At 40.9% G+C, this 24,771-nt stretch overlaps 1 protein-coding gene across 1 annotated transcript; it reads left to right on the top strand.

Annotated features, from left to right (window-relative positions):
- The first annotated feature begins 7,121 nt into the window (after positions 1–7,121).
- LOC121991178 (ARM REPEAT PROTEIN INTERACTING WITH ABF2-like) lies at positions 7,122–13,463 on the top strand. Its single transcript, XM_042545195.1, has 4 exons — positions 7,122–7,178; positions 12,598–12,878; positions 12,951–13,056; positions 13,287–13,463. The coding sequence occupies exons 1-4, from the start codon at positions 7,122–7,124 to the stop codon at positions 13,461–13,463; spliced, it is 621 nt and encodes a 206-aa protein (XP_042401129.1).
- The last annotated feature ends 11,308 nt before the right edge of the window (positions 13,464–24,771 follow it).

Raw genomic sequence — 24,771 nt, 5'->3', positions numbered from 1 at the left:
CAGGTCGTCAAACCGAAGAAATCATAATCCTGTATGCATGTCAATCAAATGCATCCATACAAATGCAGCATATAAGTGCAACAATCACAACAATATAATGCAATAAATGCATATGGTGACCGTGCACTCGGACATCACTGCTCCTGACAATGACTGAGTGGACGGAATCCTGTCGGAGTACTCCTGTCCTCTGGCCCCAACTCATAAATGGGGGAGCTCAATGCTCTCATCTCCCGGTACACAATGACGGGGAGGATATCTCTGCCGGCTACCACGCTGAGTCATCTGACCAACGGAGCCAAACAAAGTCCACCATCTGCCGGCTACTACGCTGCTACACTAAATGCCAGCGGAGCCAAACAGAGCGGAACTGACTGCCGGCTACCACGCTGAGTCCTCAGACCAACGGAGCCAAACAGCAGAACCGCCACACACCTGTCTGATATACCACTAACCCATGGGTGGTGGTGGTGTGTGCAGTACATGTAACTGGCGATGGGCTCAACCATAGCGGAGCCAACAATCGCACAGCATGCAAACATGATGCATGACACTAAGCATGGCAATCTCATGAATAGCATAGCAAGATCCATACATAAATACAAGGTGTACCACAAGTCAATGTATCAAATGGAAGGTACACAAACAGATAGGGTATCATATAAAACCCTAGGTCCAGAACATGATGTATCACATGGTTGGGTCACTACCGAAAGCATGTATGGTCAGATAAATAATAACATGCAGTGCAAAATAAATAAACAAACAACATGTAACAGATCATGTAGTGACCAACCGAATAAAATGGAAAACACAATTCTTGCTATATGTTAAACACTTTATTATGCATATCAAAAGACATAAGTCAAAGTACCCGCCTCCAATCGAAATGGTCCAACTCGGGCGTCGAGATGCTCGTCTCAAATCAAAGTCCTGTGATATCACACATACATTTTTATTTAGCTACAAATTAAACGAATAGCTAAACAAAAATCCTTAAGAACAATTTAGGGGAAAACCCTAAACCATAAGTCTCGACTCCTAATTTAAATCCAACGTTTAACTAGGGTTAATTACCTTTAACCCTAATGATAACATTAGATTAAAAATCTAAAGCTAATCCAATCTACAAATATAAATTGATTACCTCATACCTAAATCAAATCTATTATCATAACAATCCAAACAACACACAATCCACAACAAGGTTACAATTCTCTACTCTTTACCTCAATTCACAGTAGTGTTTTGTGTTGAAACTCAAGATTGTTGTTAGAACACTTCACGGCAGAGCCTTCCTTTCCCTCACAGCCGTGACCACTCTTCCATTGAAACCCTACACCTGCTGGATCAGATCAGAAGGAGAAAATCAAGTGTGCAACCAAACATTTCCAGTGCAACCAACTCACCTTGTTGGCTAGGATCTAGGGCACGACACAGAGAAGGCACCGACGGTCGGCTGGCGTTGGCAGTGGCCCTCTGCTCAGTATCTCCACTGTTAGGGCAACAAGGAGTCGGCTGTGGCTCTAGTCGCCGGCGGCAGAGGAGTAGAAGGAAGGAGATCTCGGTTATGTGGCTCGGGATCGAGGGCAAAGGAAGGGTGGCTGGCACTCTCCTCGTTGGCGGCAGAGGATAAGCAGCAGGGGAAAAGGATCGGCTCAGCCGATTAGGAACACGGCTGGGGTCGGCGAGGAAGACGCGAGGAGAGGGAAGGAAGTAGGACTCTCGGCGTCGGCACCTAGGGCAGAAGCGATTCTGTTCATGCGGCGTCGCCGAAGGAAGAAGAAGAAGAAGAGGGCTTCGGTGTGCGACTCAGGAAGAAGAAACCGCCGGCCGGTGGTTAGGGCAGTGAGAGGTTGCGGCGGCGTCGGGGAGAAAAGGGAAGAGGTGCGGGACTTTGGGTTTTTTCGGCGATGAAGAGAAGAGAATAAAGAAATAAGAAATATTTAAATAAAAAGAATTTATTAAAGGAACAATTCCTTACTTAAATCGGGTAGCCCAAACAAGCTTTTCCGAGCCCCGTTCCGGTCCCCGTTAACTCGTCCATACGAGCTCCGAAAAATTCCCGAAAAATATCCAAAAATTTCGGAAAATTCATTTATTATTTATCGTCATTTTTTTTCGGTTTTTTACAAGTCCCCTAAGTTCGACTTATTCTAGTTTGATCGACTATATGCTGAGAGACTTATGCTAGGTTCCTTAAGTTTGATCAGCTCTTGGGTCAACCGACTTCATCCTTAAGGCCTTAGCATTGGGGAGTGAGGAGCTGAACCCTGATGAGAGTGACTCGTTCATCTACATATACTCTGACTCTGATTGCCACTTCTCTTTGACTTTAACCACCACCTTACTTTGACTCTGACTTTCACATCACTTCTGGGTCCACTTACAGCATATCATTTCACTAGCCTCCCCTTTAACTCTAGTCAAAGGAGGTTTGTGGCCGACTGAGTAGACCCGAGTCTTATTTTTGCCAGATTGCCTAATTTGCTAGTCCAACTGGCTGGCCATGCTTCTTATCGCTCATTAATGTTGCAGTCAATTTTATCTTTCTTGGAAAAATGCATATCAGACATTTGATAATATGCTAGTTAATGCACTAGTGATACGCGGGAGGGATTGTTTCGTATGGACTGACTACACTCCTTCCTCTCCAATCCAACGGTTACAAACAATCAAGTCGTTTCGATCGGATGGTTGAGATTTAAAAAAATCTATTATGGCTCACGTTTAGAAACAATAAGTGTCTCAGCGGTAAACCCCTTGTGTTTCATCTTCTCCAACCTTCTCCTCTAGCGATTTCTACAGATTATGCTTCCTTTCTTGTGATCTATCTTAGTAAATGCCTTGTCTAATCTTCCTTTATTTTTCCTTCACCCATCAATGGCCCAAGAAACGTTTGCTCCTTGGTACACATTTACTCGCTCTGATTTCGACAACTGCGATCTAGAGACAATTCGTCTAGCCTTAGAGATCCCTAAAAGCTTTCACATCCATATTCTAACTTCTCAAGACTGTCCTCATTGTCCTCCGCCTGGCTTGTTACCTTCTTCAAGGATCAACTTCTCGTGAGTCTGCGTTTTTCGATCCCCCATTTTTTTTTTGTCTAAAATAGGTTGCTACTTTAACAATCCACTCCATCAACTTGCACCGAATGCCTTCCGCACCATGTGCAGAATGGTTATCTTGTTTCATCTCTATGGCATCCCCCTGACTCTGCGCAACTTCCATTGTTTTTCCTACCCTAAAAAATTGGAGCCTATGGTCTTCTTGTTTCAATCTTGACCCAAGGAGGTTTTCTCCTTCCTCAAATAAGGGTTGGGAATATCATTTTTTTCATTCAAATGCCTAAGTCTATCTCCTGACTGACTGAGTGGCTATCGGACTTTCCTCCTAGTCCTGATCTAGGAGACTACAAACACGATTTAGATTTTACTTTTTCATCAGAGAGGCTAGCCGGCCTACAATTCAAGGCTCCACAACTATTGCATGAAGGCCTCCTCTACCTGTTCGGACTAAGCCCAGTCCGAGCGATGTTTCCTTTTTTCCTTCGGTAAGAATTGATAACTTAGCCTTAATGTTATAACTAACTGAGGTCCTTCATTTTATGTAGTGGAGACTTTTATCATGGCTATGACTTCCGAGTCTCTCCAATTGGAAAAGCTGAGTTGGATTGGCAAGAGCAACTGCTTTTGGCCGAGCAGGAAAATCAGTCGGCTGGCCCTTCTAAAGAGGCTTCAAGTAGCCTGGCTGATCATATCAGTGTGATGCCAACTGCAAAAGGGAAGTTTCTTTCTGACCCTCTCCCAATACTAGGAGACTCTCCTTCCTCAAACCCGGAAGCACCGCCGAAGAGGAGGCGCAAGAGTCGCCAACTCATCCTTGCTACCCAACTTCCTACGGGACGAACGCCTCCAATCTTTGGGCCCTCCCCTCGACCCAGGGAAGGCACTCAACTTCATCTTTTGAGCGGATACCTAGCCATTCCTTCTGACAACCTAGCTTGAGGGAAAGCTATCTTCTAGCCAAGCAGATCTCCTATCACTCTGACTCCTTGATCGCCCTCCCTCCTTCCACTCGCTCCTTCTGTGGAGGAGTCATCCAATAGGTTGAAAGGTCGCTATCAATTTTCAGCTATCCATGACATACACTCTGCTCAGGTGGTAGCATCTCCCCGGATCCATTGCTAGCCTACAGTCAAATACTACTGAAAGGTCCATTAATATAGTCTTGGGAGATGACCATGATCCGATCGAAATATTACACAATAACGGAGATAGCTGATGGGTTTAGCCAAGACTTAACCATGATAAGTTTTAGCTAGCCTACCTTCTATTATCCAGGAAACTTTTCATAATGATTTTTCTGTAGCGTTGGGGAGTTGAGATGAGATAACTTGAACCCTGGTGGACTTGACCTGGGAGAAAGAGAAACTAAAAAGGTGGCTATCAAAAGTGGAATCACTTCCAGTCCCTATCCTGGCACCACAGGGAGCTCAGATCCAACCCGACCAGCTAAGCGAGCTAGAAATGAAAAAAATCCAAGAAGCTCAAGAATTGGTGACAGATGAGGCGATGATAGCATAGGAGTTGGAGTCTGCCCTGAAAACTATTGAAGATAAGCTTCGGTGTGAAACGATTTGGTGGACTAAGGTGGTAGCTGATTTGGATAGGAAAATTGCTAAAACCCTGAGCCTCTTCGCTAAGTTAGAGGAGCTAAAGACCGCTCATGCATTGAAATTGGATGCCAAAGAGACCAAGCTGATGACCAAAGCCCTACGGATGTCTGAGCAGTAGAAAAGCATGGATGCCCAAAGAATGGAGCTAGAGGCAATAAAAGCTGAAGTGACTATCTCCAAATCTGAATTAGTGGGGACCACATTTGAGCTGATAGCCTCTCAGACATAACTGGCAACCTAACAGGTAGGGGAGAGGAAGAACACTTTGAGATTAAGAAGCAGGCTTACCTTCAATCTCGTGACTTTAACATGTGACTCGGTAACTCCATTAACAAGATCTTCCGTCATTGGGCCGAAGGAGCTGTTAAGAAACTTCGGGAGGATGACTATCTAACATCTGAACCCCCGCCCAGAATTTTTAAATTTCCAAAGGCTTTTGAATGAGTTTCCACCCAAAGCCTTTCCAAGCTTTAAGTAGTCTATCTTATATTTTAGTCCTTTCTGTGGCCAAAGAGAACTTTCTCCATATAACTAAACTTTATTAAAATTGCCTTATTATTTCACACTATTACTTTCCCAAGTGTGTATAAGTAGTTTATGTGCCTAAGTGGAGGGATGACTTAGTCTTTGTCTCTTTACACACTGAGCGACGCATAATACCAGGTACATCCTTATGGGTGGTGGAACCCTAGAGCTTCGACCAGCTTTAAAGACGACCGGTCATATATCATGGGTCGTGCTCACCAGACATAGGGAACAAGGCCTCGAAGGTTCAGCCGACCCTAAGGTCAACTGACCTTAAATGACTATCGAACACTATAAACAAGGAGAGAGAGAGATCTTTATTGATGCGCGCGCTAGCGCCACGGAATAATGATTCGCCTATCATCTCTATCATAAATGTGCTTCTCTTGTTATTGACACGTGTATATTAACTTCAATTTTCTAGGCGCAAAAACTGGTGTGCCACTTTTGGTTTGGAGAACTGTGTCTCTATCTCCTAGTCAAATGGCTATAATAATTAACCTTCCTTTTCACCTCCTCGATCAAACAATCCTCTTAAAGGATCTTTTAGGGTTTCTCTTTAAAAAGCCCTAGCAACTTTATCTCCTTACTTTCCTCTTCCTTCGCGATGACAACTAATCCTCTATTTTCATAAGTTCCTGTAAACCTCTCTCTTATTTGTTTTCCTTCGACCCTACCTTCCGAATCCCATCATGAATATCCCAGGTGTGTGGTATACTTTTCTTACCTCAAACTTTAACGGAGTAGATTTGGGCAATGTTTGATTTAACTATGAAATCCACGACCCCTTGCACATGATTATACCTACTGATAAACCACGACCTTCCCCATCTTCCCCCACCGGTTATGTAACCTTATTTAAGGAACAAGTCCTAGCAGGTATTCACTTTCCCATTCCATCCTTTTTCACTGAAGTGAGTCAGTATTTTCGTATTCCTCTTTAGCAATTAGTCCAAACTCCATTCTCCTTCTATGCGGAATTGCCATTTTGTTTTGCTTGCTGGGAGTCCCTTTGGCTCTGCAGGTGTTTCATTACTTTTATTATCCCCAACAAATAATTGACGACCTTTTTTGTTTACGTGCCCATTCAAAGATTGCACTCTTTGACAAAATTCCTTATCAAGGCCAGGACTAGAGGGAGAAATACTTTTCATTCTCTTCTCCACACAAGTGTTTGGGCCGACCACGTGGCAGCCGACTCTTCCACTTGCACCTGATCTATGTGACTTTCATACAGAGTTAACCTTTGGTGAAGCTTCAGAATGATTGGTTGGCCTAAAGTTCAATATTCCTGGACTGCTCTAGGAGGGGCTCCTTTATATATTTGGGTTGAGCCTCATTTGGAGGGGGCTGCAATCTTCCTTGGGTAAGAAACTTCAACCTCCTTTCTACCTTGCCTCTAACTGAGATATTCTTTTTTTTTTTACATCGAACACTTGGTCTAAGGTTCTAATTTCATAGACTACCTGGCCGGATGAGGCAAACCTGAATCAGCTAAGAAAGACAATCTTGGATGAACGGGAACGTCCACCGCCCGACTGTCAAAGTTCACTGCCTAGTCATCCTCAAGTGCCAAAAGAATCCTTTGAGTCCCTTGACTTAGATGTACCCCATAGGTTTTGGAGTAAAAAGACATCGATCAGATGCCCAGGCTCTATCTCGTCCTATCTCCACAAGACCACTCCCTTCAAAGACGACCGGACACACTTCTACACTGTCGACATCCATGAACCCACCCCAAAAAGACGACCCATCTCCGGGAGCCTCTTCTTCGAGGCCCGGTGCATCTCATGGGTGCTTCTATTTTTCTTTTGATGTGCCTACTAGATAGAGGATGAATATCGATCCTCGGCCACCTATCAGGAAGTTAAAATTGAAAGGATTACTTGTAGAATCCTAGATGGGTACAACTGAGTGAATGAAGGGTTGCTCCACTTCTGAACTGGCAAATAGGTTCGCTCAGGATGCCACCACAGTAAGTCCTTAGCTTCTTTATTTTAGTAAGTAGAATTTCTATCATTGTTTCAAGCGGGCTTTCTAACCTTGCTTCTCTTAGTCCCTTACTACTGGACTGCACCTAAGCCAGTTGGCGGTGGATCTAGACCTATCCAACAAAATCTTAAAAGATTGTGAAGTGGAATTGGAATCTCTAGATGCTCCAGCTGTGATCTTGGTAGTGAATAAATTACAGCAAGAGCAGAACCCCAGACAGAGATGTTAATAGAGATGGAAAAATCTCTTGAGAGGGCTAATCAAACCCCAAATGCCCACTAGTCGGACAAAAAGAAATTAGAAATCCTGTTGCAGAACAGTGAGGCCAAACTCCGAGTAGAAATTGCAGCGAAAGCCAAGGTAGTATGTGACCTAGCACAAAAGACTTCTCTGCTAGAAGAACTGAAGGTTTCTCATGCCTCAGAATCAAGTGAGAAAGCTAAAGAGCTATCGAGCAAGGATTTGTTGATTTTGGAGCAACAAAGGAACTTAGACACATAGGAAACTAGGCTGGATTCAATACAAGCTGAATTGGAATCTACTAAATCCAAGCTGGTGGAATACAAGGTAGGAGAGGATGAATGGTTTGAGGCTAGGTGAAAATCCTACTTTCACTCCCACGAGTTTGGATTGCAATTCGGCCAGTGTACCATAAGGATGCTTACATATGACTCCGAAGGAGTAATCCAACAGCTTCACGAGGAAGGATATCTAACAACCAATCCACCTAAATGATTCATGAATCACCAATGGTTTTAGATGGTCTCCTGACCGATCTCTTCTCCAAACTCAATTGATATAACAATACTTGTGTCCTAAGCCCTTGAGGGGGCTAGAAATTGTAAACATGTATTTACAATCGCTATGTTACCTTGGGCTCTTGCTTATTCGTATGTTTTCTCTTGCTTTTTGTTGTTTACTTTCAATTGCTAATCGAGCGATTATGCTTTTAGGATGAGTGAGTGATGATTTGCAAGAAATATAGTTGATTTGAAGGTCCGGAACTTAGGCACATGAGCAATCACGCTTATAACTCGGTCGAATGACTCAAGAGTATGTGGCTTAGGTGTGAGAGCATGCTCGCTTATAACTTGACCGAACGACATAAGAGTCTTGGACATAGGCGTGAGAGCATGCTTGCGTATAACTTAATCGAATGACATGATCGTCTGGGATATAGGCGTGAGAGCATGTTTGCTTATAACTCAGCCTATCAACTCGAGAGTCTGGGACATAGGTGTGAGAGCAAGCTCACTTATAACTCGGCCGAATGGCTTGAGAGTTTGGAACATAGGAGCGAGAACAAGCTTGCTTATAACTCAACCAAACAGCTTGAGACCTTGACATAGGCACGAGAGAAGACTCGCTTATAACTCGGCCGAATGACTCGAGAGTCTGAGACATAGGCACGAGAGCAAGCTTATTTATAACTCGACTGAACGACTCGAGAGTATGGGATATAAGCGCAAGAGCATACTCGCTTATAACTCAGTCGAACGACTTGAGAGTCTTGGACATAAGTGCGAGAGAAAGCCCAATTATTACTTAACCAAGCAGCTCGAGAGTCTAGAACATAAGTATGAGAGCAAGTTCACTTATCACTCGGCTAAATGGCTCGAGAGTCTGGAACATAGGACTTTTGAGATGAATTCGTTTGCATTTTCATCAAATGTCAATATTTAACAAGATACATTAATTCATTACAGGCGTACTTTTAAGCTTTATAAGGCTATAGATAATTTGTGCTCCAAGGCCGCTCCAAAATTTTTCCATCTGTATCTTGGAGATAATAGGAGCTCGAGGCTAGCTTTTTCACCACCTTGTATGGTCCACCCCACTATGGCTACAGCTTGCTAATATCACCAACCGACTTGATCTGCTTCCAGACCAAGTCCCCCGCCTGAAAAAATCTTGGAATAACCCTCTTATTGTAATTCTACTTCATTCTTTGATGGTATGTCATTACCCAAGCGGCTGCCTTTTATCTAAATTCTTTTATCAGATCGAGCTCCATGAGGCACTGTCGGGAATAGTAAACTATATATGTTTCACTAACTATAGACCTAGAGATGTTGGAATTTCATTAAACAAGTTTCTATATTTTCTATTTTTTCCCCCATCAGAGAAATGTCCTCATCCATAATTTTAATCTAATATATTGAGTGTGGTGATTTTTTTAACATGAAATAAGTCAAATTTGGGTTAAAAAATCACCACATTCAACATGTTATATTAAAATTATGAATGAGGCTATTTTTGTGATCAGGAGAATAATACAAACATATAAAACTTGTTTCATAAAATTCCGACATCTCTAGATCCATATTTAGCGCTTTCGATTATTTTTTTAAAATTTTTTAATTATGGGATGAATCCTGGATTCATCTCAAAATTGGTGACGAATCCATGGTTTTGTCCCTAAATCTAGGATGAATCTCGTATTCGTCCTAGAATTGAAAAAATAAAAAAAAAATATTAGAAGCCCTAAATATGGACCTAGAGATGTTGAAATTTCATAAAATAAGTTTCTATGAATTTATATTTTTCTCCTGATTATAAAAAATGTGCTCGTCCATAATTTTAACCTAATATATTGAGCGTAGTGACTTTTTAATCTAAATTTGACCTAGTTCATATTAAAAAAAAATTACCACACTTAATATATTAGGTCAAATTATAGATAAGGACATTTTTATGAATAGGAGAATGATAAGAATACATAGAAACTTATTTTATGAAATTCTGAAATCTTTAGATCCAGCTTCTAATTTTTTTTTTGTTTTTTTAAATTTCCAAATCTGGGACGAATCAGGATTCATCCCATAATTGTAAAAAGAAAAAGAAAAAGAAAAAAAAAAAGAATCGGAGGCCCAAAATATGGACTTAGAGATATCAGAATTTCTTGAAATAAGTTTATATGTGTTCATATTTTCTCTTGATCATAAATTTACTCATCCATAATTTTAACCTAGTATATTGAGTGTGGAGATTTTTTAATCAGAATTTGATCTAATTCAGGTTAAAAAATCATCACACTCAATATGTTAGGTTAAAATTATGGATGAGGACAATTCTGTGATCAGGAGAAAAATATGAATACATAGAAATTTATTTTATGAATTTTTTTGTGTAATTTTGGGATGAATTCATGGATTCCTCCTAAATTTAGGGATGAATCCTGAATTTGTTTCAGATTTGTTATTAAGTTTCTAAGACTAATTTGTAATTCGTTGCAGAATATGCAACGAATTATTAATTTGTTGCAGAATTTACAATGAATCTTATTTTCGTTGTAAAATTGCCAATGAATATTTTATTTGTCGCAGAGGAACGAAAATTTAATTTTGTTACAATTTGACAACGAAATAAATTTATTGTCAATTTGGGATGAAATTATTTGTCCCTAAATTTCATCCCTAATTTATTGGTTTTTTTTTTTTGTAATGCATGGTGATATGTTTAATCAGGAGCTTAAAATATGGCTTAATTCTCCTTGCATATTCTGTCATGGACTGAATGAGTGTGCTCCATGTGGAGGAAGTTTGTTGGATTGACAAGCATGTGAGTCATATTGGCAATGGTAGTTGGGGAGAATAATCGATCGATAAACGTAAGGAAGTAACAAAGCAAGAAACATGTAAATCTGCATTAAAACATGTTTCTCTCATTGTAGATTTAGAAGGAAAGAAACCGCTATATATTTATATTCCACCTAGAAATGATCATTTATAAAATTTTTACTTAGTTGTCAAACCAGGTAGGGATACGTAATCATTTATAAAATAACTAGTCAAACCAGGTATAGGATTATCATTTATAAAATGTTTACTAATTACAAATATTTTTTTTCCTTCTATATCATGCCAATTTTGAGATTTCACTTTGTCCGACGTTTATAATTCTATTGCATAATATAAAATTCATAACTTACAAATCAGCTTGCGCTCTGAAATGATAATCACTTTGAAGTTTTGGGTCACAAGAAACTTGATCCTTGGAATTTGATATTAGTATCCTATCATAGAATTAATGGACTCAAATGTGTTTGCGATCAAAATCTGAGAAATTATAATTTTTTATTCATTACTTTAACATGATCCGTCTTCCCAATTTTATATTTCAAAACTCAAATCTACTTATGATAGAAAAATCTTTTCAACTGGATTCTTTCTAAATGAGTTCTTATCATAATTATGGATATTACAATGAACAAAAATCATAAATGAGTTTTTTTTATTGTCTTTCTTTATCCGTTTCCCTCTTTTTTTTTACTTTTACTTTATAAGAGAACGTAAAGTAGCTCCGCTAATTTATTAGATTATGATAATACATACTTTCTATTAAAAATGACTAGTTGTTGTCGAAACCAAAAGGTTCTACACATAAGAAGATTATATCCTTCTTTCATTGCACGATTCACGCATCGTGTATTTCACATTTAATTTCTTTTAAACTTCTCTCCATTTCATTTTTTATGCTTTAGACATGAGATGAGTCAAAAAGGCATGATAATGGAATGGAGAGGAGTCTACTCTATTAATCTATTCTCTTTTATAAATCTAAATATATTATCATAGAATAGAACTCCATGGATCATATTTTCTGTTAATGAATCAAAAAATAGCTGTTTGTGTTGGGAAATCTAATAAAAGAAAAAGATTCCTTGTTTCATTTTCTTTTCTCTTGTTTCTATGGCTGCAAGCGTATTTCAGCTTAGCATCCTAAAACTTGATCCACAAAATTGGTACAAGCTTATTTCCTATCAAATTGCAAGTTCAATTTTGAGAAATCATATGTTTTTTTACTTTAAAAGAGTAGTACTGGAATTGAAATAAAAAAATCTATAATTTATAAGGCACAAGCTAATTTATAACAAGGGACCATTGTAGGTCAATTTAGTCCATAAAGTTTATAATAAGGTCCCTAAATATTTTCACACATTAACACTTAGAGCTAGAGGTAAATATAAAATGATGATTTCAAAACTATAAGGGAATTTGAATTCCAAGGAAGATTCCACCAATGCATATGAGGAAGGATCAAATTATATTGAATCTATTATACGCAGTCTTATGTTGCATTGTAAGAGACCACTTCCGCGACTCCAACTTGTGACTACAAAATCATATGATAATAACTTTACTATATTATGCCAAAGCTCCCTCTCTCACCACACCTAACATCCTAAGCCAAAACAAGCTAAAACTTGCTCACTAAACCACCTGCGCCATATGAAGTCAACTAATTTTATGAAACATATGTGAACTAATGATCTAAGGCGTACATGGTTAGTATCATCACTATCCTGTCCTGCTTCAGTTTGTTTAGCTGTCAGCTGATGTAATTACTAATCTTTCTCATGAAAAAAGCAATATCAACTATTGGAATCTATTGATGTGAAGGTGCAGAGAGCTGCGATAGGAGCATTGCAACCTGTGATTGGCTTATTGAGTTCATGTTGCACCGAAAGCCAAAGGGAAGTAACATTACTATTGGGACAATTTGCTTCAGCCGATTCTGACTGCAAGGTGCAAATTGTGCAAAGGGGTGCATTGCGACCTCTAAATGAGATGCTTCAATCATCATATGTTCAACTAAAGAAGATGTCTGCATTTGGACTTGGAAGATTGGCACAGGACTTGCACAACCATGCTAAGAATCAGGATAATGTTGTCATCATGAGGTCTGGAGTTCGAATCTACACAAAGTCGAGGTAAATGTCTCCCTTACGTGTTGATTCTGGGACGGGTTGAAGGGGCGCTGGGATGAACGTATTCGCATTTTGCCACCAGGATAATGTTGCTGATTTTGTCAAATTAGAAGGTGTTCAGCGACTACAAAATGATGAATCCATTGTCCAGGCAACACAAGATTGCATAGCAACGAGATTGATAAGATTGGAGGCGAAAATCACTGGGTGAGTATTGATTCATTTGCTACATTTGATGCGAGTTGGAGAGAAGTCTGTCCAAAGTTTTGTTGCATTGGCTCTTGCTCACCTTTGCCCACCTAATGAAGGAAGAAGAATTTTCGTCGATAACAATGCGATCGATATTCTTCTTGAGCTATTGAGTTCTGCTAATTTAAACAGCAACATGATGGTTCTCTTGCTTTTTACAAAAAGAACATTAGCGGAAATCTAAGGGCTCTACGGCGGCTCAAAATGGCCTGCGAGAGAACCAAGAGGACTCTCTCCTCCATCGTGCAGACCACCCTCGATATTGACTCCCTATTCGAGGGCATCGACTTCTATCTCACAATCACCTGAGAATGATACGAGGATATTAACATGGATCCATTCAGGAACTGCATGGAGCCCGTGGACAATGATTGAGGGATGTTGTGCAGATGGACAAGAGCATAGTCCACGATGTCATGCTTGTTGGCAGATCAACGAATATTCCCAAAGTCAGTAGTTGCCAGTAGATTCTATCGAATTGATGTCAGAAGATCTTCTTCCTGAGCTATCATCTACTATTACTCTAAATTCGAGGATGAATTTTTTTCAACTTGGGTGACTCAAGCAGGAGGATCCGAATATCTTGTCATTATTTTTAGCAATTTTGAGTTTTTTGTTATTAAGGGTACTTTTGGTATTTAGGATTTTTGATAATTTTTATCTTCTGTATTTTTTGGATTTTGGATTTATTTTGTAATTTTAGGATTGTAAGTCTGTTACCAAATTTTCTTTTCTTTTAGAATTTTATTCTTTTCTTTGCATCTTACAGTTTGAAGTCTAGAAAACATCTTGTTAGTTGATGTTGAGAGAGTTTTTGATTAATAATATTTTTTAACAGTGTCGTTTATTTTCTTATTTCCTGATATTTTTTTGAATCAATAGATTTTAGAAGATTAATTCCGACGTTCATAGTCAAACCAATTGAATCAATACAACCCACAGGATAATTGTTATATCATCCGATGTCAAGTTGTTAACTCTATATATACTTAAAATCTTGAGTGGTAATAGTATATATATATATATATATATATATATATATATATATATATATATATATATATATATATGAGCTCTTGGGACATCTAATTATACCAACATTAATGAGCTCTTAGGACATCTAATTATACCAACATTAATGACCTCATCTACTTAAATTAAGCCTTGGGGCCTTTGGTGTTCTTTATGAACTCTTGGTCGCATATAAATGAATAATAGTCTTTGTCTGCCATCGCCCATTTTATTCAAAAGATAACAAAAAAGATACATATAAACTAATTATATCATTTACTTCCTTATTTCCATTCCTTTGCTTTAAGTGCTGCTCTCATGCTGGAGAAGGACCGACCCGACTTCCCCGATGGTAGCTACCAAATATAGCCAAAGTATTTCTCCTGTGACAAGCTTAGCGAGAGTAGGAAGATAGTAGGAAGGTGGTATGTCTGCTGGGTGTATTTTGTGGATGGTACAGTGAGAGTACGCTACATGTATATGGGCTTACCTTAGGTTCATACCTCTGATATCCTCTGGATCTAATATTTCATTAGAAACGGAGGCTTATCTTAGGACATGTATAGTTATACATCTTTTCTTGATGATATATATTTACCTTTCATTAAAAAAAAAAAAAAGAGTAGGAAGATGTGCTAGGTACCTCTTAAGATCTGTGTAGGCTTATTTGCACTTCTAATCCCATGAAAATCGAGCTGATTTTTGGAGCACCTTGAAGAAGGGAAAGCTTTGATCAGTAGACCTATAGATGAAGCGGGATAGTACGGTGACTCGGCCGGCCAACCTTTGCACTTCCTTAATATTTTGCGTAGAGGAAATTTTCTACAAGGCTTGAATTTTCTCTAAGTTGACCTTTATTCCTTGCTGAGCCATGATGTACCCCAATAATGCCCGTTTTTGACTCCAAACAAACACTTGCTTGGATTCAATTTGAGATTGTATCTCCGTAGAGTACTACAAATCTCTTCAATGTTGTCGATTAAGTCCTCCGTCCTAGTCGTCTTAATCAGGATATCATCGACATACATTTCAATGTTTCTCCCTATTTGATTTTTGAAGACTCAGTTAATAGTCGTTGATAAATTGTACATGTAATTTTAAGTCTGAACGACATGACAATATAATAGAAGGACTCATCAGAGGTGACAAAAAAAGAACTTTTCTTTATCCTCGGGTGCTAAGGGGATTTGATGAAAGCCTTGATACACGCCCAACTTGCAACTGAGTTTGCAACTCGAGGTCAAGTCCACTAGTTGGTCGATTAAGGAGAGAGAGTATCGATCCTTTGGGCAAATTTTATCGAGATTACGAAAATCCACACAAACTCACTGTTTGCCTCAAGACTTGGGCACCAGCACTACCTTGGCTAGCCAAGTAGAGAATTGGACCTCATGAATATGTTTGACTTCCAATAGCTTAGTAATCTTAGAACAAATTACTTTATTATGATTGGGCTCAAAGAGTCACTTCTTCTACCTAACCAAATGAGTTCTAGGTATAACATTGAGCCGATGCTCCATCATAGTAGGAGATATACGACTTACCTCTTGAGTTGACCAAGTAAAATTATCTTTGTTGTGGGAGAGGCAAGAAGTTAGTTTTTGCTTCAACTCGGGTAGGAGGTCGGCCACAATCCAAGTGGTTATGTCTAGCCATCAGCAGGTTAAGCGACAATTATATCTCATAGAGTCTATACTTTTGCAGTTTGTGCCCTTCGTAATTTTCTCAAGTTGGCTCGCAACATTTCTTGTCATACCCAGGTAGTCTCTGTCAGAAGAAATTTCGACAGCAACTCTCCTGTACGGGTGACAATATGAAACTTTACTACATCAACTCATACACGACCAACATGACCGGAACAATAATAATAATAAAACAATCCATAACCACACAATTTAACTATAAAACAGTCTCCGGCTATCAACACAAATACGAGAATAAAAAAAACAACATCTACACTAACCTCTTCTGCCGTCCGGGTAGGCACGTAGCAAGACATATCGAATAACACCCATCGACACATAAAAGACCATACAAAATCCATGGTGCAAAACCAATACAAGTCTAAAACATAGATTAGATAGTATAATAAGAAACAAAAGACCCAAACGAAAAAAATCCTTGCGAGGGGGGACTAGCGACTGGAACCTCCTGACGACCTCAACGGGGTGAGTCAACTCCTCAGCAGGTAACGACTGACATGCATAGTAAGACATAACAACTAGTAATAAGTATGAGTACAACCTCCTGGATATATATATATATATATATATATATATATATAAAGGAACAATGTAATACTGAAATAAATGGGAGAAACTGTACTAACCAGGACCTGTGTATAAAGTAAACAAGGTCGTCAAACCGAGGAGTATCATGATCCTGTATGCATGTCAATCATATACATTCACCAAATATGCAACAAATAAAGTGCAGCAAACACAAGTAATAAATGCAATCATGTATATGATGTCAATGACATAGTCACCCCTGACGCCAGTCAGCCATCTCACACACGATGGTGAGGCCGAGTGGATAGGGCTATGACAATCGTGCACTCTGCCATCACTGCTCCTGATGAGCGACCGAGTGGATGGGATGCTGTCGGAGTACACCTATTCTCCTATCCCAAATCATAAGTGGGGGAGCTCAATGCTCTCATCTCCCTGAGACAATCTAGAGGAGGGATCCCTATCCTACTACCACACTGCGTCGCACTACCCATGAGTGAATCAACGGAGCCCTTGACAGAGCAACCTGCTGCAACACAACCTTCCTAAATAAAAACCACTAACCCATGAGTGGTTGTGTGTGCAGATCCATGTAACTGGCGATGTGCTCAATAGTAATGGAGCTGACTATCGCACAACATGCAATCATGCGAAATGGTGCATGACACTAAGCATGGAAATATCCTGATCCTATCCATCTCTATTTAATGTGTATCAAAAGGTATATAGATCAAATAGAATATCCTAGGTACATAGGTCAGGTATAGTAGAATAAATCTAGGTCCTGAACATAATGAGCATGGTATGTCATTACCTTAAGGACATAAATAATCAAAGGAACATAAATGCAAAAGCAGGTAATAAATACAGCATGCTCAGGTAATAGATAATTGTTGGTTGGTCCTAGGAAGATCGTACCGGTTTCACTGTACAAAAATTTTGTACAAGTGTCGAACCTTTCCTAACAACCTATTGTGTTCTTTAGAAATTAAACTCGGAATCGCAAACGGAACTTAACATTATTGACTCCAAATTTAACTTATCTGTTCTTAATGGTTTAGACTTGGATCGCAAGCGGAACTTAACACTATTGATCCAAATCTACCTATGTTACAAATTCAATTAAATATTTATTTCGGAAATTGGCTCCCAGGTCAAACATGGCGAGGCACATGACCTTCTTGGGTATGGGAGCATCCACCACTGCCTCGACAAAGCCTCTTAATGAAATTCAATATTTAATTTCCTAAAATAACATTAGGTTTAACCAAAAATAACAATTGAATCACAAGATCGAAAAAATAAAAAAAAACACAATTTCGAATATCTAATCCGAAAATCTAGAATCATATGCCTCTTGTGTTTGGAATTCATACAAAGAAAAACTAGTATGATGTGGAAAATAATTACTAGTTATACCTTTCTTTGTATACAATGACCTCTTGATCTTCTACCGTATTCCTCTTTTTATCTCGGGCGTTGTGTGGGCAACGATCTACCGAGATGAGAACCACCCAAACCCTTCTTCTTCCTCACTAAGTTTCGGCCTCCAAGACTCCTCCAAGGATGTAGAGGTTCGGCCACCACCACCAAGCTCCAAGGGATGCAAGAAACAAAGCCTCCTTTCTCTCCTTCTTTTCCAAGAAATATCCGGCCACCTTCCAAGCTCCAAAGGATGAAGAGTTTCGGCCAAGGAGAAGAAAGAAAAAAGAGAAGGGAGACCTAGAAGGGCCGGCCACACCACCAAGGAAGAGAGGGAGGGAAAATAGAATAGAGTTGTTACCCATGAAGGCACCCCTACTGTAACGCCCGAAAATTCTCAAAACTATTTTAGAAATATTCTATGATTTTTCTGGAATTTTAGAATATTTTTATAGAATTTTTAGAGTAGTGGAAGTAGCAAAAATAAATAGGACCGTAAAATAGCCTACACAGGAATTGAACCCGAGACCTAATTGGTCCTATGACTTATGGTGAACCATGGTAACCAAGTGAACCCAGCAGGGTCGTGCTGAAAGGAAAGGGAATCAATAATATTTGTGTTAGATTTGGGCGGAAATTACCACTTAATATAAATAGGAAATAATTAAGTGAAGGGCTATTTGGATCGTGATTTTTCCTCTCCTCAAACCCTCACCGCCGACTTCCCTTCTCCTCTCCTTCTCTCGGTGCCAACCACAAGGAAGGCTAAGGTTCGGCCCAAGGGCACTTTCCGGCGATGACTTCGAGACGAGGACGCTCCCCTTGGCGAGAAGAGCACGTAGAAGTAGGAGAAACGTCAAGGAGATCGTTCTTCCAGGAAAACTAGCGATTAGAATCGTAAGAAACTTCGGATAGGAGGTAAGAAACCCTTCACTTGCAGTATAAGTAGCTTCCGTGTGAATTCCATGTTTTAGTTTAGTAATATGTAGACTTTCGGCACAAGGATGCGAATTAGTGCATACTAAGTGTTCGATTAAATTATTTAGCACAGAAAAATGCAACTTAGGCATTTTAATAGCTCAGTAAATGCAATAGAAGCATTTAAATAGTTTAGTTAGCCTTGCCATAGCATATATGGGACTACGGTCCAATGGGTGGGCACCCACAGTCGCCTCTAGGTTCAGATAACCTAGTAGAAGCAAGGTAAATTAATTAGCTATGATTCAGTATTTTATTTTCAGTAGTGGCACCGTACAGGATTAGATATCCCTTGGGCCGGGCTCCCATAGTCGGTCCCTAGGTTTAGATAACCTAGTAAACCTTGCTAAATTCGGGATTTGTAACCCCGGGTTTAGTTGAGGATGCGCGCATAGCATGTACAGTTATTAGCAGTATGATTATGTATTTTAATCTATTATATTATAGTTTTTTTTCAAAACTCACAAAGATCAGTTATGTTAGTTGAGTTTGAATTCAGTTCCAGACTAGTTTAATTCATGTTCAGCTCAGTTTTCCTTGTTGTTACACATGATAGTTATGGTTAGCTTTGTATGTCATGCTTTGGTGTTCATGTTCAGCTTTTATTACACATGTTTAGATGATAGTATGTCATGACTAGCTTTGATTTCTATGTATGATAACATGCCATGTTTCAGTCTAATCAGTGCACTTTCAAACAGCATGTTTTAAAAGCATATTGCATCGAATGCATGTTTTAGTGAGGTAGATGGTTTCTTACTAAGCGAAAGCTTATAGATACTTTCTTTTCCTTATACTGCAGATAAAGGTAAAGGAAAGATGGACTAGCGGAGGCTGGAGGACAATGCTACAAGGATGTGTGTGGGCAGGAACTTGGAATAAAAGATCTTAGGGATCTAACAAGCTTTATTTATGTATTAGAACTTTCAGCAAAATTAGTTAACTGTTAGAACCTTATTATCCTACACATAGTACATTTGCATGCCATGAATCAGTGAATCATGCGTGATATCATGTTTAAATGTTAGCTAATACATGCTAAAAATGTTTCTAGCTGTTATAGACTTGATGTGTATGAGTTGGGCACGAAATAGTGCTGAAATCAGGGGTTCTGATTCGAAATCAGAAACCCAGATCGATCGACAGATCGATCAGAATTGGGATGACCAATCGCGAACAGAGAGTTAGCGTCTGTTATGGATCGGTCAGCCGACCGATCCAGATGCGAACAGAGAGTACAGAAGCTCACTGATCGGGCAGCCAACCGATCAGTGAGCCACTGGATCGGTTTACTGACCGATCAGTGTACTCCTAGATCGGTCGGTAGACCGATCCAGCCGCATACAGAAGCAAGATAGCTTGTGGATCAGTCAGCCGATCGATCCAGAGTTTTCTCCGTGCCGGTATCAAACTGGATCGATCACTGGATCGATCCGACAGCCCAATCGATTCATGGATCGATTGAAATGCCTGATTACAGCTAGCAGGACATCTGAGAGGCATAGATTATCTTCCCTAGCATGTGTACAACTCCTAGGTACACCTAAAATATTAAGTTTAAAATTTTACAGTAATCAGTTTAGTAAAATTTTAATCAATCCAGATTTCCGCAATAGTAATTTAGCACAGCATAATGTAGCGATCGGCCTCACAGCCTAGTCAGTAGAAGGCGGGTCGTTACAGAGTGGTATCAGAGCAGTTCCCATACTTCCTACACACACATCAGCATTGTACCTGCAGCTTCCAAGTAAGAATACCTCTCACTTTGTATGTTTATTGCTTTTCTATTATGGATAACTAAAGCATGCTTGTTTATGATAGTAGTTAACATGATAACAATAGTTTCTCTATTATGCTTGTGATAGTCATGTATGTCCTGCATGTCTTTAGAAATGGCACGAGGACGTCCAGCTAGAAGGGCACCAGCCACTGAGCCCCAGCATGAGGCAGGCAGTTCAGTGCCTCCCCCAGACCTTACAGCACTAGTGGCTTAGTTACAGCAGCAGCTAGCTGAACAACAACAGGAAATAGCCACCTTAAAGGCTAGTCAGCAAAACACTCCCACTGTCACCCCGGAGCCTAACTTAGTGACACCAGTGGTCTTAGAGGTTCCACCAGTCCAACCTACGACACCAGTAGCCCCAGCAGCAGGAACGCAGAGAGTCAAGCCAGAGAATTTCTCAGGCAGCAATGAACCATGGGATGCTCAGGCATGGTTCAAAACACTGGAAAGTACGATGGAGCTTCTGGACTGGCCAGAACATGAGAAGGTGAAGTGCGCCTCCTTCTGTCTGACAGGAGATGCACGTATGTGGCGGGAGAGAATCAGAGCGAAGCGCCCAGTGAATCAGATGACATGGGCTGACTTCGAGAAGGAATTCTTTGAGGAGTTCTTTCACGTGCGGGTCACCAACCGTCACTACGACGAGTTCACTGAGTTTCGTCAGGGCAACCTATCAGTTGAGGAAGCCGTGAAGAAATTCAACAGGTTGGCTCATCTATGCCCTGAATTAGTCAGCACAGAAAGGGAACGAATCCGGTTGATGCTCAAGATGCTGAGGCCGGAAATAACAATGAACGTGGCTGGTGGCGTTCATAGGCCACAAACCACAGAAGAATTAGTGAGCAGTGCTCTAATCACTGAGCATTACCAGAATAGCATCAAGCAGCAGAAGCAAGTCCTCTCAGAAGCTAAAGGTCAAGGAGGCTCAGGCACTCAGAAGCAGCAGGGTTACAGCTCCCATGGCTCTAACTGGAAAGGGAACTCCAGCTACAAGCGCAAACCAGGGAGTTACCCAAAAGGAGGGCCAGCCAGTAAGCGGCCCAGTTATCCAAAGTGTGCTACTTGTGGGAAATTCCATCCGGGAGTTTGTCATAAGGGCACACGAGGATGCTTTGAATGCGGACAGGAAGGGCATATGGCCAAGCAGTGTCCAAACAAGACCAGTCTTCCTCAGCCACAGCCGATTCAGTATGGAGGCCAGCCAGCTCAGTTACATCAGATGCAGGCCGCTTTAGATGGTCCACATATCAGCCAGGGCAGATTAGAAGCCCCTCCAGCTACGACCAATGCGAGGATCTACTCACTCACCAGAGAGGACGCAGCAAATGCCTCGACAGTTGTTACAGGTCAGATTAGTATTTTACAGCAAAGTACAACTGTCTTATTCGATACTGGGGCAACCCATTCATACATATCCAGGGCATTTGCTGAGAAGTTAGCAGTACCTCCAGAGGTACTCAGTAGCCAGTTCCTTACGACGTTACCCTCAGGAGAAATCATGGCGTCTACGCACTGGCTCAGAGCAGTGCCGGTCACTATAGCAGACAGAGAGCTCTTTTGTGATCTGATAGTGATTAATATGACCGACTACGACGTCATCTTCGGGATGGACTTCTTGATCAAATACGGTGCCTCCATCGAGTGCCGTAAATAGAAAGTCATATTCCAACCTAAAGCGGAAGCACAGTTTGATTTCGTCGGAGAACCCAGGAGAAAGGCCAAGAAGTTTCTCTCAGCTATGAAGGCACAGAGGTTGATGGATTCAGGATGTACGGGGTTCTTAGCACACGTAGTCAGCACCAGTCAGGACAAGGACCAACAGCTAGCAGAGGTCCGAGTCGTATGTGACTACCCAGCAGTCTTCCCTGAAGAGTTACCAGGCCTAGCACCAGACAGGGAGATCGAATTTGAGATAGAGCTCATTCCCGGTACAAATCCTATCTCCAAAGCACCTTACCGCATGACTCCAGCAGAACTGAAGGAACTTCATGAGCAACTACAGGAGCTGCTTGACAAGGGCTTCATCCATCCTAGTCACTCACCATGGGGAGCACCTGTATTGTTCGTGAAGAAGAAAGACGGGAGCATGCGCCTGTGTATAGACTACCGGGCACTGAACCAAGTCACAATCAAGAACAGGTATCCTCTTCCCAGAATAGATGACCTGTTTGATTAGCTAAAGGGAGCAGCAGTGTTCTCTAAAATAGACCTCAGATCAGGTTATCATCAGGTGAAGGTTAAAGAAGGGGACATACCCAAGACAGCATTCAAGACTAGATACGGACATTACGAGTTCGTAATCATGCCCTTTGGCGTGACAAATGCTCCAGCTACTTTCATGGACCTTATGAACAGGGTATTCAGAGAATATTTAGATAGGTTCGTTATCGTGTTCATCGATGACATCCTTATCTATTCCAGAACTCAGGAAGAACACGTAGAGCACCTGAAAACAATATTGCAGACCCTTCAGCAGAATCAGATGTACGCCAAGTTCACCAAATGTGAATTTTGGCTAGATCAGGTGTCCTTCCTGGGTCACATCATCTCAAAGGATGGTATCATGGTAGACCCCAGTAAGATAGAAGCTGTGAGCAACTGGAAAAGACCCAAGAACGCCAGTGAGGTTAGAAGCTTTCTGGGATTAGCAGGTTACTACAGGAAATTCGTAGAGGACTTCTCCAGGATAGCCTCCCCACTGACAGCTCTTACCAGAAAGAACAGGAAATTTCAGTGGACAGAGGACTGTGAGAACACTTTCAACGAGTTGAAAAGGAGATTGACCAGTGCACCTATTCTGACTCTACCAGAGAACGCAGATAGCTTTGACATATATAGTGATGCCTCGAAGTTGGGACTAGGAGCAGTGCTGATGCAAGATGGCAAGGTGATCGCCTATTCCTCCAGACAACTTAAGGATTATGAGAAGAACTATCCTACTCATGACCTTGAGCTTGAAGCAGTGGTGTTCGCTCTCAAGATTTGGAGACATTACTTGTATGGAGCTCAGTGCAGAGTGTATACAGATTATCAGAGTCTGAAGTACTTCTTCACTCAGAAGGATCTGAATATGCGACAGTGCAGATGGATAGAACTGGTCAAAGACTACGACATAGATATCCTCTACCACCCAGGAAAAGCGAATAGGGTAGCAGACGCCCTCAGCAGGAAGTCTAGCGCTACCCTATTATCTCTAGCAGCCATGTCACCGCCCCTACAGAAGGAAATCTCAGATTTCGGTCTCGAGCTCATAGTCGGACAGCTCTCTACTATGACATTAGAGTCGACCTTGCTCGGTGACATCCAGACAGCTCAGGAGCAGGATCCTGAAATTCAGAGAATCAAGCAAGGTTTAGCAGAATCAGAAGGTGGAGAGTTCAGAATATCAGATAGCGGGGTGTTGTATTTTGGTGACAGGCTATGTGTTCCGGATCAGGAGGAACTACAGAGGAAAATCCTAGACGAGGCTCACAAGACTCCCTATGCGATGCATCCTGGCTCCACCAAAATGTACCAGGACATGAAGAAACATTTTTGGTGGCCTGGGATGAAGAGAGACATCGCCGATATGTCAAGACCGCCTAACCCGGAGGGTTAAGGCGTAACATCGAGACTGGGGAGTTTTGCACCCATACGATATCGAATGGAAGTGGGAAGACATTTCTATGGATTTTATAGTGGGATTACCCGGAACCACGAATGATTTTGATACCATCCGGGTAATAGTTGACATTGACTAAATCAGCCCACTTCTTAGCTATCGGGATATCCTACTCAATGGAACAGCTAGCTCGGTTGTATCTCAAGGAGATCGTTAGATTACATGGAGTCCCACGAACCATTATTTCAGATGAGACAACAGTTCACGCCACACTCGGGAGTGTGTGCGACTTTGGGCACGGTTAAAGTTTAGCACCTTCCATCCGCATGATGGACAAAGGAGTGAGTAAATCGGTACTCGAGGATATGCTCGAGCATGTGCCCTAGATTTCAAGGAAGTTGGTGAAAATATCCGAGTTTAGCGGAATTTGCATACAATAACAAATCCTATCGGTCACTATCGGTATGGCACCTATGAGGCTCTCTATGGGCGGAGGTGTAGATCTCCAATCTGCGAGAGTGGTGAATAGAAAGAGCTAGAACTTCAGACAGATCTAGTGGCGGATACCACAACCCCAGAGGATAGAGACAC

The sequence above is a fragment of the Zingiber officinale genome, chromosome 6B, assembly GCF_018446385.1.
Source record: "Zingiber officinale cultivar Zhangliang chromosome 6B, Zo_v1.1, whole genome shotgun sequence".
Taxonomy (NCBI): domain Eukaryota; kingdom Viridiplantae; phylum Streptophyta; class Magnoliopsida; order Zingiberales; family Zingiberaceae; genus Zingiber; species Zingiber officinale.
This window is presented reverse-complemented; position numbering and strand designations above follow the sequence as displayed.